This window comes from Acartia tonsa, chromosome 13 (genome assembly GCF_053477335.1).
Source record: "Acartia tonsa isolate MP-2025a chromosome 13, ASM5347733v1, whole genome shotgun sequence".
Classification (NCBI taxonomy): Eukaryota; Metazoa; Arthropoda; class Copepoda; order Calanoida; family Acartiidae; genus Acartia; species Acartia tonsa.
This window is the reverse complement of record NC_137272.1, coordinates 40352014-40371444: the sequence shown is the minus strand read 5'-3', so window position 1 is coordinate 40371444 and position 19431 is coordinate 40352014. Positions and strand designations below refer to the sequence as shown.

The 19431-nt window shown below is 30.5% G+C and overlaps 1 protein-coding gene across 1 annotated transcript in view; it reads left to right on the top strand.

Annotated features, from left to right (window-relative positions):
* Positions 1 to 19431, top strand: part of LOC145304235 (uncharacterized) — a 292443-nt gene that overhangs the window by 159353 nt on the left and 113659 nt on the right. The window contains exon 4 of the mRNA XM_080146075.1: positions 17247 to 17361. Within this exon, the coding sequence (XP_080002201.1) occupies positions 17247 to 17361 (115 nt within the window). The remainder of the gene's footprint in view (positions 1 to 17246; positions 17362 to 19431) is intronic.

The window sequence follows — 19431 nt, the reverse complement described above, 5'->3', positions numbered from 1 at the left end:
CTTCTCTTTCGCTTATCTCTTTCTCACTCTCGTTCCTTCTCCTTTTTTTCTTTACCAGTGGAATTTTTTTTGAGTGGGGGGGGTTGTTATTTTTTTTTGTTTTTTTTTCCGGGGAGGTTGGTATTATCCTACCCCAAAATAGTTATAAATTTTTCCTTGACAGCTAATAGAAGCTTCACTGCAAAGGAGAACCATATCGATTCAGTGGTTAGCGAGATCCTTCGCTACACACAAGGATAGAAAGACAGTCACATAGACATCCTATTATTTTTAAACAATCATTTTCCCCTATTTATAATCTTTCTATAACTGAATACCCATGAATTAATTTTCTGTAACTACCATCGAATTTATGGATTTTTTCATCCTTGTTCTTGTTGAGATGGGGTTAAACAGCGGAAGTGTCTGAAATGTAAATATATATTTCTTGGTATCAAGTGGAAAAAGAAAAATTGAACAGAGGTTGGGGGGGGGGGGGTTCAGTTTCCTTGTTAATCAATATTGACCTTCCCCCCCCCCCTTAATTAAAAAATTGGCAATTCTGAATACTAAACACAGTGAGTTTCATTCATTGCATTGGCTTAAAAACTTTGGGAACTTTTATTAAATATTGATAAATTAGTTCAATCTAACAGTGTAAAAACTTTTCTATTAAATTGTAATCTTCATAAAGAGGTATTTTTTTATCATCAATGGAGATGTACGTTAATTTATCTATCAATACCTTATCCCTTGAGATTCCTGCTTAGACCTTTTGAATTGGAGGAGGGGGGTTGATTTCTTAACAACTTAACAGGGGTTCATTATCACTATAATGGGATATTAAATATCTGGGCAGTTAGCCTAGGTGTCAAATCTCCAACTATGACAACTTTCAAACATTCACAAACATGAGTTAGAAATATAATACTCATATTATAAAATTCACAAAGAAGGTGTATCAACTATTTTTTTTATAGCTAGCCGGTTAATTTAGTAAGTAGTAGATGTAAAATTTTTCATAGAATTCAGATATGCAATCGGTTTTTTTGTAGACCTCTTATTTTTTAAGTAATTTAAGTTTAAAAAAAAAAAAATTAAGTCGATTTTAAGGTACTAAAATGCAACAAAAAAAAGAAAGAAAATGGTCATTATGAACAAAAATAGTAAGATCTTTAATTTGACACCTTACTTTTTCAATTCTGTCAGGTAATTATTGAAAAAATCGATTTTTTTAAACCCACGAGAATAAAAACTTTGAACTTAATTTTATTATTTCACAAATAAAAAAATATGGGTTCATATATACCATTAGAATCAGAAAAATATTACGAATCCATTGTAAGCAAAATTGAAAAAAAAAGTTTACAATATAGTATATAAACTACAATAAAAGGAATTATATGAAAATATCATATTATGTTGTACAGGCAACGTCTTAATTCTTCAATTGAGTATAAAAATGGGAAGGGGGTAAAGAGGGGGTAAAAAAGGCAAGACAATAGTGTTGTCTGAACAAAAAAAATAATTGGCCATTTCTGTAATTTTTAAATTTTTTAATTTTTTTCAATTTTGCTTACAATGGATTCGTAATATTTTTCTGATTCTAATGGTATATATGAACCCATGTTTTTTATGTCTGTTTGAGAAAATATTTAGGTCTAAAGTTTTTATTATACCGAGGTTAAAAAAATAGATTTTTTCAATAATTACTTAACAGAATTTTAAAAGTAAGGTGTCAAATTAAAGATCTTACTATTTTTGTTCTTACTGACCATTTTCTTCTTTTATTTTGTTGCGTTTTAGTACCTTAAAACCGACTTAATTTTTTTTTAAAAAAACTTAAATTACTTAAAAAATAAGAGGTCTACAAAAAAACCGATTGCATATTTGAATTCTATGAAAAATTTTACATCTACTACTTACTAAAAGAACCGGCTAGCTATAAAAAAAAAAGTTGATACAACTTCTTTTAGTAGCGCAGCTACTCTTTAAATAGGAAGGAAGGTGGGGGAACATTGGACTGCCAATTACACTGGTATCAAAGTGTTTTTAATTCATTAGCTTAAATAGGAAGGAAGGTAGGGGAATTTAGACTGTCAATTACACTGGTATCAAAGTGTTTTTAATTCATTAGCTTAAAAATATTGGTTACTTTTGTCAAGAAATGATTGGTTGCTTAAAGCTTATATTTTTTAAACTTTACAACCAAATACTTCAATTCATAGTGGTGGTAATTTTGTTTATCATCATTAAAGATGGATATGCACACAGATTTATCGTCCATTGTCTTATCCCATAGAGCTGTCTGTACGTTTGACCGTCAGGGTTACTTTCAGTAATTGAATTAATACTAATAGCATGGTACAAAGATATTTATTCCTTGAACGATTTGGCATAATTTATTTTACTTCCTCATATTTTGACAAGTTAACCTTATATTACACCGTTTAAAATTCAAAGTAGGCAAATTGTAAACTCTTAGAATGAATATTTAAAAGAAAAAAGTTTAGTTAATGTCCAAAGTTTTAAACATTTCAGCTTATAAAAGCTCATCGTTTAGCGTTTATACAATACAGATAATTTTATTTATAGGCAAACCGACTTTTACAGTACCTTTTTTCCTATTTACAAGCGCTAAGGGGGGATCTAACCCTGCGGGGCAATCATTAACATTTACTTAACCTAAAATAACCTATCAAAAGCTACTGTGAAAATACGACGAAACCAGCTACTTCGTTTTCTTTCCAAGATCCATAGGAGCTATTGAACAAGATGAAAAATATAACACCTCCCAGAAAATTGTGTAATTATCGGTTTAGCCGTTTACGAGATCTTAGCGGACATACACACATCTGAAAAACATCCTGTTACTTTAGTATATGAACAATCAAATCTTTTTGCGGTAGCAAAGAAACTCCTTCATTGGTATGTATGACCTCATAGATAACGTTTTAAACTTTTAATCTTGAAACCTTAATAAGTTATCTGAACAAGTGACAAAGTATGTCACATAGTTACGCTAGTTTGAGGATTCGTACCATCCTTAAAAGTGGTTAATATGTTACTTCCCTTACTGTCTTTATGTATAAATTTGTTTTAAATAGAAAGCTTTGTTTTCTCTCTTGTTGCATAAAGTAGTAAGGATTTTTTCCTTTAAAATATCACTTACAACTAAACCATTTTAGCTTTATATTGGTCGCATAATGGATGAAGGCTATTTTATTTTTATATTAAAGTAACATCAAATCACCTAGTATAAAATGTAGTTATCTATTACTTACAGTAAAAGTTACAAAATACTGTTCTAACATCAAAATTTAATTAAAGTTGCACGTTTAAAAAATCTTCGTTCTTGTCAAATTTAAAACTTGAAAAAAGGTATAACAGAATATATCAATGTTAACTCCTCACGGAAATTGTAAGATATTTAGGAAGGGAGGGGACCGGCCATAAGCTGTTTATTACACTAGTCCTCAAAGATTTATAATAACGTTTTCATATTAGTAGGCTTAACAACTTTGGGGACTTTTATTGAATTTTGATTGGTTGATTCATTAAGTTGAGTGTCCTAACGTTTCAACTAATAATTGTAATCTACAGGAGCGGTAATTTTGTGCTTCATAATTGGGGATGTACATCAATTTATTGGCCATTGTCTTATCCCTTTAAATCTCTGATGATGTTATAGTTGTAAAAGACTTTTGAATGGTTTGAATTGCTTGAGAGAAAAAGAAAGGACAATCATTGCTACTTTTAGAGTAGCTATGCGACCAAAAAAGCCTTAAACCGTTCTGTTGAAAATTTAGCGGACGTGGTATATTGATCACCTTTTTATGCCTATATTGACAGGAATAGTTATTCTGCAAAACGAAAAGAAGGAAAGCAGGAAAACAATTTAGTATATATTCAAGATAACTATATAAGAAAAAATCATTCAGTTAGAAATCTTTCTCAACCCAATTTAAAAGGAAAAAGTCTACTTTATCATTCCGAAATATATTTTGAGTTAAAAATACTCATTATCAATCGCATCTCTTTATGAAGTGAGTCAAGCAAATTTAGCTTGGTCTATATAAGAGATTTATTAATGTATTATGTAGCCTCCAACCATTCAAATGAATTATGAAATCCTTATAATAAAGTGACAGGATGTTTGTCTGTTTGTGTGTTTGTATGTTTGTACCGAAGGATCTCGCTAACCGCTAAACCGATCGGGTTCTCCTTAACAGGGTAGCTTCTCATAGGTCCCGGACAGGTTTATGACTATTTTCTTGGGGGGTCGGACACCCCCCCCCCAAAAAAAAAATTCGCCCTCCCCCCCCCAATTTTTTTTTACTTTTTCTTTTAAAATCTAAAATAAGAAATTGAATTATTGAATTTGACTCTCTCCTCCTCAAGTGCCCCTAGAGGCCTCTAGGGGGCGTAGCCGCTAGTAATAAATATTGTGCTTGCTAACAGTTTTATATATCATTTTTATTTCATAATAATTCTCCCTGTCCCTAATTCTTGCAAATTTTTAAAAAGTAATTCGACACTTTTTTAAGGGCTGTCAAGCTACAGTTTTCATTTTAGAGGAATAGGCTTGATTGTAAAAGGATTTTTTAGTGTTTTTGCAAAACTGTAGATGGCTTTTTTTTAGAGTATTCACAATTGTGACAGGGGTATGGCAATAAGCAAAAAAATTGGGGTATGGTCCCTTTCGTGACATCGCCTAATAAGAGGCATTTCGTCATATTTTCAGTAGCTTTTCTCCTATTTCTAGTCCTGCGGGGTCTCAAAAGGTACTGCGACGAAACGCCCCTTAAAAGGCGATGTCACGAAAGGGACTATACCCAAATTTTGCTTTAAAACTTTCTGGCTTAAATGTAAATAAATATTTACTCAAACTTTTTAACACTGAAATTGATAATTAATTTAATTTCAATTAGTCATTGGCTATTCAACTTTTGCCAAAAATTGCCAGTTTTATACTAACCCTTAACATGAATATGTAAAGTTGGAAGTTTGGGGGTGACAAGAGAGAAAGGAAACGGGTTATAGTGACAAAATCTTTTTAAAAAGGTAATATTCGGTGTTTGTACGTTACAGACAAAATGGTATCAGCAAATTTTTAATGTATATACTTTCCATAGATGTTTCTTCCAAGAAATAAAAAACTTTCATAAAAAAGTAATAAAATTACCATGCTTTAAAATATTACTTTTCTGCATAATTAAAAACATTATTTGCTATATTTTTTTGTATTTATTACCTATTTCATGGAAACATACAGTATGACCCTCGAAAAAGTATCTTTAAGGGTATACAGTCCTTATTTCTAAATGTATCACAAAAAATAGCATATGTCCTTGTTCTCTGTACATTTCCACACAAACATATATAAATTTTTTTATTTTACCTCCATTAACACCGGAGATTTTTAGAGCTAAAGTTTTGAAAATGTGACTGAGAAAAATAATTTTTTTTTATTTCCCACTATTTTTGGATGGTTACATTATGTCTTTCTGGTAACTGAAGAATGATAAACAAAGAAAAACATGATAACTAATTATTTCTTTTTATTCCACCAAAAAATATAAATTTTTAAAGGCAAAAAATACTACTGAATGAATTGATTATTTGCAAATTTCAGGCTATTTACTTACCCTTATTTAAGAAAAGGATTAATTATGACAGTTGCTCCGCCCCCTTTTTTGACATCTCAATCACTTAATAGGAGGTTAATTAAGCTTTTTAGACTAAAAAATCATTATAATGTAATTTTATTTTTCTTATAACTTTTTTGTTATTAAAGTTATGATTATGAAACAAAAACAATATCCCTGCTATATTCATAAAGATTTATTTGGTTTTTCAATCTAAAACAATTTTGCCTCATAAGTAAGTTTTTCAAAATATCATTACACAAGAAAGACTCAAAAATATGTGTAAAAAAAAGACTTTTAACTTAAAACCTAATTTTTTTGTTTCATTTTTGTATAAAGTTTCTGCCAGTAACAAAAATAATAGGATTTCTATCTTAATTTTGCCAAAAAAAGTCAATTTATGTTAAAAGTTACTTTTTGCTCAGTCACTTTTTCAAAACTTTAGCTCTAAAAATCTCCAGTGTTAATGGAGGTAAAATTAATTTTTTTATATATGCTTGTGTGGAAATGTACAGAGAACAAGGACATATGCTATTTTTTATGATACATTAAGAAATAAGGGCTGTATACCCTTAAAGATACTTTTTCGAGGGTCATACTGTATATTTAAGAAAAAAAGGAGTTTAAGAAAGGAGAAATATTTATTAGTGCTTAATGGCAAAGGGGGAAAGGTGGGGATTATCACAAACGAATGATAGACAGATATTTCCTGGGTCTTGAAAAAAGATTCAATTTTTAAAGCGAGGCATTTCTAAGATTATGATCTGTACGTCCTATGGTTTTTGATATGAAAGCTTTGACATGATGGTTGAATAAAAAAAATTACAAAAAAATTAATTTTATTAATTTTTGTGTTTGAAACAGTGATGTGCACAGGGATATACCAGAGGGATCTCAATTCTTCTGGGGATGAAAAAAAGGGAAGGCAATCCACAATTTTTTTTATTTTAATGGGTGTTGACACCCCCTACCTAAAAAACAACTTTTATCATGTTTAGAAAATATCAGTAGCCTTATTGCACAAAAGTTTGTTAAAATAGAACCTCAATAAATACAGTTATTTGTTATAGGTAGATTTCATTCAATAACATTTTCTATCAATAACACACACATACACAAATAAAATCAAATAGATAGGATAGGTAAATGGCAGAAAAATTATTTATCGCATCGGTTAATGAAAGGTTTTTACGCCATTCTGTGGTGCCCATTCAAAAATAGCTGTAAGCTGTAATGCCACTAGCAATATTTTGATTCAAATTTTGTCATTAATAATCCATGCAACCCTGCTCCCGCCCAACACAATAAAACGCCCCAAAAAGGTTCATTCAGTAAAAATTTATTATTTGTATTTTACGACGTGATATTCTTCTATACAAGTGTTCATACAAAAATGTCTTTGCTCTCAGCATATTTTTCTAAAAGTAATATTAATATTGAATACCTAAAAATTTCAAAGATCTAATCAAAGGGGCTAATTCCAAGGGTGCAAGCCATTAGAAGCTAGGAGCACCAGCCAAAGATACTTATTTAAAAGTAAGATTTCTTTAAAGCCAAAAAAAGAATGCTATTTTCTAGTTTTAACTTCTAGTTTTTAACTTCTAGTTTTAACAAATACCTAAGTAGTTTTATATATAAATCTTGATAAAATTCAAGATTATACTATGAAATTTTGATATTTTGAGCATAAAAGATCTCTTAAATAGTCCTTAATTATTCAATCAATGAAAAAAGATTTTGTTGTATTTCATGGCAACTTTCTGATATTCTCTAGTATTGGACTTTGAACATCAATCAGATGACTTGGACATTTCTTTCAATGGACTGTGACATACAAAATATTTTATTATTTATATATAGGAGTGCAGCTATGCTATAAATAACCTATTAAGATGGTTGTTGATATCAGAATGTCAAATCTTCAGCAAGGGACATTTGGATGTTTATGACACTAGCACCCACAGTTTTATAATAATGTTTTCTTTAATCTACAGAAGGGCTAATTTTGTGCATCATTATTGGGGTTAATTTTGTGCATCATTATTGGGGTTAATTTTGTGTATCATCATTTGTGATTTAATTGCTATTTTCTTATCCCTTTATAGCACAAAAAAAACCACACAGAAATGGTGTAAATATTTTTTAAAGATTTTATTTCATTTTATGTTTTGGAATTATGCTCTGTTAAAAAATTTTTTATCCTTGTTTTTTTTTATATAAAGGAAGTTGTAAACTATTAGAAATCAAAAAATCATATTTAGGCGAGAATATGATGGAAATTTGGTTGAAAGCATCATTTTTCACAGCAATAACATTCATTTTTTCATTGATTGGTCATTTGCTTTAGAAAAATATTTTGATGCCTAATTACCCAGTAAGAGAGGGGACATGGGCTGTTTATTACCCCAGTCCTCAAAGTTTTATAATAACAATTTCTTATTTGTTTGCTTGACAAATTTGGGGACATTAGTGAATTTTGATTGGTTGATTCATTAAGTTTTATGTTCAAACATTTCAACCACTAATTTTAATATAAAGAAGGGGAAATTTTGAGTATCATCATTTGGGATGTACATCAATTTATCGGCCATTGTTCTATCCATTTAGATTCCTGCTTATTACCTCTCTGGTGGTTCAGCCTCTAGCTTAAGGAAATTTTCCACAAACGGGGAGGTGAAGGTAGCATTTCTAGTTTATATTTATATACCTGACACACAACTTTACATATGTAGAAAAGATTTCCATTGAGTTTATTCAGTAAAAAAAGGTTCTTTAAAACCAAATTTTTTAGAACAAAAATATAGTTTTTTTTTATGGTAATACATTGCTAATTCTCTTAGTCATTAAACAAATTTTTGTAAGCTTCTATTATTTATATGAAACTTGTTCATAAATCAATTAAATACACTGTGACAAAGTTCTAAGAACTTTTTATGAATTATAGCTCAATTCATGAATTTTAAATGAAAAAAGATAAGAATTAAAATGTAATTCCTACCTTTTAAAAAAAACAATTTAGATAAAAATTTAAATACACAGAGAAAAAAGTTTAAATTCAAAATTAAATGAAGCATAAAAGTGACCTTTTATATTCCCTTTCAGTTTTATATTCAATGTCCCGTGATATTAAACTTTAAAGAATTATTTCGACCATCAAAACATTTTGAATATTTTTTTCTATTTGTTTAAAATTTTATTTTTTCATTTAGGTAAAACACTTTTTTTCTATAAAAAGAAGATAAAATAATAACAATATGAATAATGTTATCAAACAAAATAAGCCTTATGGTGAAAAATATTTATGTTTGTTCAGAGATTTACTTTTATTGACTTTTATTTCGTGGATTTTAGGAAAAAATTGCTGCCGGATTTTTTTATCTGTCAAAATTAATATTTGTTTTAGTTCATTAAGGTATTGTTGTAGTACAAAGAGAGAGGGGACCATGGGTTGTTCATTACACTAGACCCCAAAGTTTTTAACTAATTTTAATCTACAGAACGAGTAATTTTGTGTGTCAACAAATGTTTTTTGTTTTGTTTTTATATAATTTATTTAGAGTTAAACATGAAACAAACTATGAATTATTAAACTGGTTGTTGTAAGTTTTACAAAAATTACGCAGTTTTTGGGTAATTTACCTTACAGATTTTAAGAATCCTTCAAAAAACGATGAATTGAAATAAAGATTTGACAGTTGTAATACATTTTCAATTAATCAAAGATATAGAAAATACAAATTTTAAAAATTCTCGAAAAAAATTGAAAATAAATCTTCGAAAATCCGGCCTATCGCGTCAAAGTTTTAAAGTCAATAATGCCAAAATATTCGTTAGCAAATGTGACGAGGTTCCGTGAATTTTTATCAATATTATAATTTATTTTTATTAGCTTTTTATGCATGTTTAGCAACGAACGTCTGTTTTATAGCGTTCTTAAGGTTTAAAAGAATTTTCACGGTTGAAATATAAAGAATGTAAATACTTTTTTTTATTTATTAATAAAATCAGAGAACATATCGTTTTACAATTCGGAAATTAATTTTCTTACCATGAGCAAAGTATTTTTTATGATTCTTTGTCCGTATTTTAAATATTCCCTTTCTATTTAGTGTAATATCCTATAATATGACGTAGTAAGGTATTTTTGTCTGAAGATAAAAATCTCGGAAATTACTGGACCTAATGGGTTGCATTGTAGTTTTAAAAATGTTAAATGGTGGGTTTTGGCTATTAGCCTAACTTTCACCCCCCTACCCTAGAGGCTTGAGGCGATACAACTATTATTTTTAAAAGCGAAGCTTTTCTATAATTAGGGTCGGTCCGTCCGTCCGTCCGTCCGTACGTCCGTCCGTCCGTAACGGATAGCTTTTTTCGTTAATTTGACATGTTAGAATTGTCCTATCGATTTCAAATTTTGCATGGTGATTCCTTTAGTAGTTAGGTACGATTTAGAAAGCGTAGCAACTCTATAATCATTACCAGAATGTCCGTACGTCCATTTTAAACATGTTGATTTTTTTACTTTTTTAAATAGCTTTTTTTCGTTAATTTAGGCATGTTAGAATTGTCCTATCGATTTCAAATTTTGCATGGTGATTCCTATAATAGTTAGGTACGATTTAGAAAGCGGAGCAACTCTATAATCATTATCAGAATGTCCGTACGTCCATTTTAAACATGTTGATTTTTTTACATTTTTAACAACAAATTTATATGTGACCTAATTATCCGATTTGTCTGATTTTTGGTATACTGATTTCTGGGACAACAAAGTACAATATTATAAGCGAAGCAACTCTATAATCAAGTCCTAAAAATGTAAGTATGTCCATAAACATTATCCTGTATCAAGCAGTTTTTCAACAAATTTACTTACAATTTTGCTTTGACTCTTATACATTCGCATTTTTTTTTAAATATCTCCGAACAATATTTCGTCCTTGTTTTTTAATTAAACTATTTACATAGAAAAAAAATAAGAAGTTATATTGTTGTATAAAATAGGATAATATTGTCAACGATTATGACAACATCCATAAAAGCGAAGCTCTGAAACAGTAGGACAAACTTACATCAACACTTGTAGAGTGTTAGAACTGAAAAAGCCACATTTTGCCTAAATTGGTTGCAAGATACTGTTTAAGGGCAAACTTACAGTTTAAGGGCTTTATAATAGAGATGCTTCGTTTATAACATTGTAGCTTGTTGTAATTGAAATCATCATTCCAAATCGGATGAATAGGATGATTATATCACATAAAAATAAAATACAGGTGGACAATCATACATCGTTTATGTAGTTGCTACACCTCTAAAAATAAGAATTTATTACATCTCTATAAAAAATAAAAACAATCTAGTTTTGTGTTTTATTTGGGACATACATAATTCTGCTTAAAAATAAATAAAACAAGGATGACAACATCCATAAAAGCGAAGCACCGAAACGGTAGGACAAACGGACATTAACACTTGTATAATGTCTAAACTGAATTATCAGAATATAAAAGTATAAGAGTCGAAGCAAAATTGTAAGTAAATTTGTTAAAAAACTTCTTGATACAGGATAATGTTTATTGAGTTTATGGACATACTTACATTTTTAGGATTTGATTATAGAGTTGCTTCGCTTAAAATATTGTTCTTTGATGTCCCAGGAATCAATATACCAAAAATCAGATCAAACGGATAATTAGATCACATAAAAATTTGCTGTTAAAAAATTAGAAAAATCAACATGTTTAAAATGGACGTACGGACATTCTGGTAATGATTATAGAGTTGCTACGCTTTCTAAATCGTACCTAACTACTACAGGAAACTTCATGCAAAGTTTGAAATCGATAGGACAATTCTAACATGCCTAAATTAACGAATAAAAGCTATCTATCTCGGACGGACGGACGTACGGACGTACGTACGGACCAACCCTAATTATAGAAAAGCTTCGCTTTTAAAAATCGGGGAAGAAAAAGATTGATATTTCGATCCACATTCACAGAGATAGGACAACAAACGATTATTAATCTTCCCCCAAATTATGATATGTTACTACTTTTGATTAATCATATTTGGGTAAAAATATTTCTTTGAGTTTTTTTCTTCAAATTGTACAACAATTTTAAGCTAATAAAGCTTCAAGACTAGGGAACTAAAGGGATAAGACTATGGCTTAAAAATTGATGTACAATCTCAATGAGGATTACCTATTCTGTCGATTAAACACTCAACTTAATGAACCAACCAATCCAAATTCAATAAAATTGCCAAAATTAACAAGCCAGCCAATAAGAAAACCTTGTTATGAAACTTTGGGGACTGTCACATAGATTGTATTCAAGAAAACAAATCCATGTCTGGGTTTTTATTGAGGGGTAGTTTGTTTAATTACAGCTATCTTTCTGTCTTTATAATACGATATATCAAACTAATAGAAATATTACTTTAGAGCATTTTTATAAATATTCATACAATTTTATAGCTTTTCCAACATTTGTGATCAATTTAGAGAACGAAAGTAGATTATATCATTATTGAAATAGCGTTATATTGTAGATATAAGATTCTTACAGTACCTCTTAATGGTAATTATATAAAAAAAATCACATAAGAACATTTTTTAACACTCTAGCCTTTTTAAAATTTAAGCTTTTTGCGTCTAATATCTATATCAAGCTATTATAAACATAAATAAAACTATCTTTCTTAAAAATAAGAAAGTTTTAGGCTACATTTGACCTTAATTTTGAAGCGTAGATATTTTATAATTAATTATGTTTGTAGCACTTCTAAAAACGTTGAAAATAGGTTAATGATAATAGTTTTTAGTAAAAGAGCTACACTATAATCGAATATTTCAAGGAAATACTTAGAAATACTGTTTTCCTGCTTATTTTTTGCTGTGCTATTTATGCAAATTTTCACCCTTGATAAGAAAACAACGTATGCTCTACATAATTTTTATTTTCCATGCATAATAATATGGATTATATAAGCATAAATTAAAATTAATGATATGATAAAGCTATCAATTTTTAAAAATCAGGAATAAATTTTTTTTAGAATTTATACTTTTTATTGGATCATGAAAAGAAAATGAAGTAGAAGGTTTTGTCGCATATTCACAGTAGGTTTTCTCATATTTCTAGCCCCTGCAGGAGGCTCTAACCCTACTTGTCGATCATTAACATTTATCTAACCTAAAATAACCTATCAAAAGCTACTGTGAAAATACGACGAAACCCGCTACTTCGTTTTCTTTCAATGATTATTTAGACTTGATCTATCTATCTATCTATCCCTCCGTCCATTTATCTATCTATATACCTACCTATCTATGTAGTGTACCTTATTATGGAGATGCGATCCCCAAATTTCAAAATTCTTTGAACGTACGAACACGACTTTCACAGAAATGCTTCGCATCTAGTCCACTTACCTATGTTTACTGTAAATTGTACACCATATAAAATTTAGATCTAAATATTTGATTGACATGCCATGGTAATTATCGCGCGTAACTCAGGCATGAGATACAATTACTCTAGCTAGCCCTAAGGCACTTTTTATATGTTTTTACGAATTTATTAGTCTATTCTTACCAATATAATACCTTATATGGGTAATGCTAGCCTAATCATGGTAAACTGTATGTGATTGAATATTGTTATATGCTTATTAAAACATTATGTTTATTGTTAAAGTAACCATGTAACCATCTTGTACTAGTATGTATGCCTACAACCATAGTTGCATTTACGTCACAAGTTTAACATACAAACACTTTATTAAACAGACAAGGGCTTAGATCCTTATTAATAGTTGTTGTTATAACTTGCACTTCTTAAAATATCTCAGTTATTCATTGACTCTCAAACCATCAAGTTCTTCTGGCTTAAAGGTAATGACTTAGTTGTTTGGCGTTGCTACATAAGACCAACTCTACAAAAGACCAACGCCTACAAAAGACCAACTAGTCGGTTCTACAAAAGACCAACGCCTACAAAAGACCAACCCTACAAAAGACCAACTCCTACAAAAGACCAACGACTACAAAAAATCGTAGAGCTGGAAGGTCTATAGCTGCAACTGGTGTAGCATCATATTTGTATTTATCAAATTAATAAATATAATGAATATAATGTATGCTTTAAATAGATTTTAAGCGACACAATTACAAGAAAAAAAATGTAATTATTTTTTTGTATCAATGTAATCAAATAATGGCTTGAAAATCTTCTAAATTTTAAAGAAAAAATCTTCCAATTTTAATGATATCCAATATGGCGATTAAAACACAAGGACAAAATTCAATACCGAAATTTCTTTCTTGAATAACTTTGTCCACAGGCTGAATTTTAAAATTCCGTCCGACAGTTTGTCCAAAGTCTGTGTTTGCTACGTAACGGAATAGTTTCGAACCCGATACAACCTTGCTTTTAAAAAATTGACCCTTTTGTAGTTGTTGGTCTTATGTAGGTGTTGGTCTTTTGTAGGCGTTGGTCTTTTGTAGGCGTTGGTCTTTTGTAGAGTTGGTCTTTTGTAGGCGTTGGTCTTTTGTAGAGTTGGTCTTTTGTAGGCGTTGGTCTTTTGTAGAGTTGGTCTTTTGTAGCAACGCCAGTTGTTTGGCATGCATTGTAGTTTAAATTTAGGTCCCTCAGTACTTAGCATGAATTGTGCTTGGGTCTTATGTTAGAGATCTAACACTTAGCACCATTCAATGCTTTGGACTTAGGGCATTTTCTGTCCTACACTACTTATGTTTATTATCACTTAGCCTGTAAATATTTTCATACTTAACTTATTCACTTGTAATGTAAATACACTTTATAAAACCATCTTCCTTCTTAAAGTGCTTAATATACTTATATGATATAGATCGAACACCATAACCAGCCATTTATTCTTAGTTTAAAGCAATATAATACTTCGTGTGGGTCTTTGTTGAGCTACCACGGGCTTAACCAAATTCGTATTATACTTGTGGGAGTAAAGGGAAAAGCATTCTAAACTGATGAACCGACGATGAGAATGTCTATGTGTATTGCAGTAAAAGTAGGTTTTTAAGTAGTACTCATAGAAGAGCGATCTCCATACCATAATATTGGACAAGCGCCCAATTCGCACTACCAATTATATAAAGCATCTTATTATAATATGCTTCGTTGGTCTGTCTATCTATCTACCTACCTACCTATCTATGTAGTGTACCTTATTATATGAAGCATCCTATTATAATATGCTTCGTTGGTCTGTCTATCTATCTATCTAACTACCTACCTATGTAGTGTACCTTATTATATGCAGCATCCTATTATAATATGCTTCGTTGGTCTGTCTTAGTGGTTAACATCTACTGAATTTACTATTAAGGATATTATATATTTTAAGAATAACAAATCATTTATAAAGTAATAGGATGTCTATGTGTCTGTCTGTCTATCTGTACCGCTGAAACGATATGGTTCTCCTTTTTAAAGTAGTCCCTTTAACAATTTAGCTCCTCATAGTTCATTGGAAGTGTTTAAACTATTTTTGTAGTTTTAGGCTATTTTTCTGCCCACTTCCTCATACTCTACCTTACCTTAAAAATACGGAGCCCTTAGTCGTCAGGGGCAAAATCGTTATCCTATAATATAAAGTAATAAGCTTTTTTGTCTGTAGCGAAGGATCTCGCTAACTGCTGAACCGATATGGTTCTTCTTTACAGTGAACCCTTTCATAGGCTCTGAGATGGTTTTAGGCTATTTAATTTTTAAAAAATAAGTCTGGGTATGGTTTTAGGCTATTTGTCTGCCCTTCGAATATAGAGCCTCTAGATGCTAAGGGCGCAGCCGCTAGTTTTGTTTAAAACAGTAGATTGAGTTTGTAGCAACCGTCTTAGTTTGGTTGTTTGGTAATAATAATAAGAATATTTTATAGGTTCATTCATTACAGAAAATTTTCAACAGTAGCATCTATTAAATTTAATATAAATAGTCTTTTTACCATTAATCTTTTTTACAAAAATGCAGGTATAAGGCAATATAAGAAATATAAATCTTGCAAATGTCCCCTTCCTTGCCAATCTAAGTATGACATACACGCTATTTAAAAAAATGTTTTTGGTGGTTTTTTATTTTATGTTGGTTGTTAATAATATAAGAAGATGTGGCGTATAACGACTCACGACACACGACAGTAGGGGGTCCAGTCAACTACGCCCCCCCCCCCCCCACACACATATATAAATGCTGAGAGGGGGGGGGGGGCTATTACATCCCCCCCATCAAAGTTATATTAGTTGTACAATGGGGTTATGTCATGGAAAAATAACAACCACTTTGGATTTGGGCTGGAAATTAAAAAAATTTCAAAATTTATCTAGAATTTTTTGTAATGCAGCTATTACATAACTTGGGAATGTTTCCCTTCCATAAGTAAAAATTAAATTGGTTTCTCGAATTATAACTTTATTATAGATTATTTATTATTTTTCTTTAATACTAATCTTCTTTGAAAAGTCAAATTTCTAAAAATTAGTTCTAGATTGACTCTTTTCTTATTTTAAATTTAATAGTTAAAAAATTTCCAATTTTTCTCCCTTTTAAAGGAGAGGGGAGGGGGGAGAAAATGGGTATTGGTTTATTATTAAAGCAGTAATGAAAAAAAGGTTGGCGGGGTGGGTGGGGAGGGGTAATCAAGCCATGGGAGGTTAAACGGTTCAAACTGTTTAGTTTAAAACTCTTAAAAAGATATATCATACAATACAGACAATATTATAAAAAAGCAAAATTGAGTAAATGATCAACAGATCTATAGTATAGATTTATATACAGACAACTGCCTTCCTTCTCTTTTCAAAGACCTCTTTCGTCCGCTTCTAAATTATTTTCTACTTGGCTGTGTTAATATAAGCGACTCCATTGGTTGATTTTCAATAACCCAATAGGAGAAAGGTTGCACAAGGCGGTTGCGATGCGGAGATACAGTTATTTAACCCTTTCTCCCTCTAGTGTTTTACTCTAATAAATGAACAACTTTTATGTCTTTTAAAATGCGCTTAAATAAACATTTTTGTATAACAAGGCGCTTAAAATTTACCCAATTAATTTTCATTATTTATAAAATCTATTATATAATATTTAAAATGTTAAAGTTTGCTGAAGAAAAATATTATCTGTTTCGTATGAACATAGAAAACTGTTTGGTTTAAAAGAAAGCATTTAATTGGTTGTCAATTTTCAGAAAGAGTTTCTTTTTAAGTGTATAAGCCTTTTTTTTCAGTGCATGCGTAGCATCTCTGCACGCATATTTTCCGTACATTTATTTCAGTTCTATGATAAAGCAGGGATCTTAAGGGATAAGACAATAAATGCTAAATTGATGTACATCCCCAATGATGATAAACAACATCACAGCTTCTCTTTGACTCTTTAGTTTGGTTTGGGATCAACCAATCAATACTCAATAAAAGTACCCAAAACCAGCAAATAAGATAACGTGGATATAAAACTTTAGGTACTAGTATAATTTCTCCTCCCTCCCTGGTTAAAGATGACTTGAATAGTTTTGATTATTTTAATTGTCTGCTCTTAATATGTATATTCTGCTTGAGTATAAATTATTTCTTTGTTTTAGGACTTGTCCGCGGCCAGTTCATGTGAGAACGATTATGTTGGCGGCGGGAATCGGCGGTACAATTGCGGCAGAACCAACCAGAAATCACGCCGTAGAAGCGGCCAAGAAAATAAAGGTTAGTTTACCCTTTAAACCGTTTGATTCTACAACCTTTGTTTTTTGGGTTTTAACTATACATTACCTTGTGTCAAGGAATATCCCCTTTACGAAGCAATTTTACTATCTTTATGTAAAGAATCCTTGATTTTTTATCAAAACAATCTACATAGCTACATGACCATTTTTAACTATCATATCATTTATAAATGTAATACAGCTTTTTATTGGCAGTGAAGCTATTCTATAATCACAAATGTCCGTAAGGGGAAATGTGATTTTCTCTGCTGGCATTTATCATAGATTTATGAAATTTCTTGTGAAGATTTCTATGATGATTAGGTAAGCATCTTGTACATAACTAACTTTATCCGTCTGTCTATCCATCACGATAAGTTGGACAGGGAAATTCTATGGAAAAAAAGTAGATTATCTCGGCTGCTATTCGCTACCATGGGATTTAATTGTCTGTGTTTTAAAATAAGAAAATCTAAATGTCTTGTTTGTAATGATAAATTATGAATTGAATTCATTCCATTGAATTCCTACAAAGCCCTGTTAGATTATCAGGATTCTAAAGGGATAAGACAATGGCCAATAACACAAATACAAAAAATTATCCCTTCTGTAGGTTACAAGGTTAGTTGTTAAAACGTATAGACGCTCAACCTAATGAACCATAATCAATCAAAATTCAATGAAATAACTTTGAACTTATTAAGTCTCTGTTTAGCCAACCTTGACATAGGCCCCAGAAAGGTTTTAGGCTATTTTATTTGAAAAGTAAGTGTTAGGGTGCATGTTTTAAGTCTATATTTACACTTTGGGTCTTCGAACACAACGCACCTAGATGCTAAGGACGCAGAATTTTAAGAATGGGAAGGAGAGGGGCAGAAAAACATAAATCTATCCCAAGCCTTAAATTTATAAATGAATAGCCTAACTCCATTTCGAGACCTATGTGAAGCTAACTTTAAAGGCTTAGAGGTTTGCGATATCTTAACTGACAAACAAATTATCCTATTACTTTAAATAATAGGATGGTATATTGGTGTTGCTTGAAATTGTCTGTGAATTATTGTATTGTCATAGCCAGTGATGAAATTTAATATTAGAGAAAGATATTATTTTATATTGCTTTACATTACACAGGGAGGGAGGGGACATTCCGCTGTATATTACACGAATCCCAAAATTTTTTTAATTACAGTTTCTTATTCGTTGGATAAAAACCTGGGAGACTAAAATTGAATTTTGATTGGTTGGTTCATTAAATTGTCTATCAAAACGTTTAAACTACAAATTATAATCTACAGAAGGGGTAATTTTGTGTATCATAATAGGAAATGTACATTAATTTATTGATCATTGTCTCATCCCTTTAGATACATGTCTTATGGTGTGTCTTTGTGCGTGTGTGTGCTTATATACAGGGTGTCTTGTATATTTTTGAATAGAAGAGATTTTGTGAGACCCTAAAAATTGTTTTATGCTTAACACTGTATATTTTCTCAATAATTCTTAAGTGATAAGACAATGGACGATACATGGATATACTGCAATGATAATAAACAAAATTACCCCTACTATAGATAACAATTATTAGTTGAAAAGTTCAGACACAACCAACCAATCAAAATTCAATATAAGTTCCCAAAAGTTTTGAGCCAACAAATAAGATATTGTGGTTATAACACGATGGGCACTAGTGTAATAGAAAGGACTATGTTTTTTCCTTAGTACCTTGTTTTGACACCCTGTTTCTTTCTTTAAAAAACTATTTGGTCACCCTGTAATATAAGTTTTGTTGTCCCCATTTCTATTCTTGTCGCGTAAATATCAAACTTATTTGGAAGACATTTGGAATCTTAACACTTCGCACTGTGATCTAAAAAGTGTCATAATTCCGTAAAAAAATATACAGAAAATATTTTTTAAAGCGAAGGTATCTTTAGGACGAAGCACGAAAGCTGTTAAGTCAACCTTGTGCAACCTTTCTATTGGATCATTGAAAATCAACCAATGGTGTTGCTTCTATTAAAACATCCAAGTTGCAGAAAATAATTGAGAAGCAGACAAAAAGGGTCGT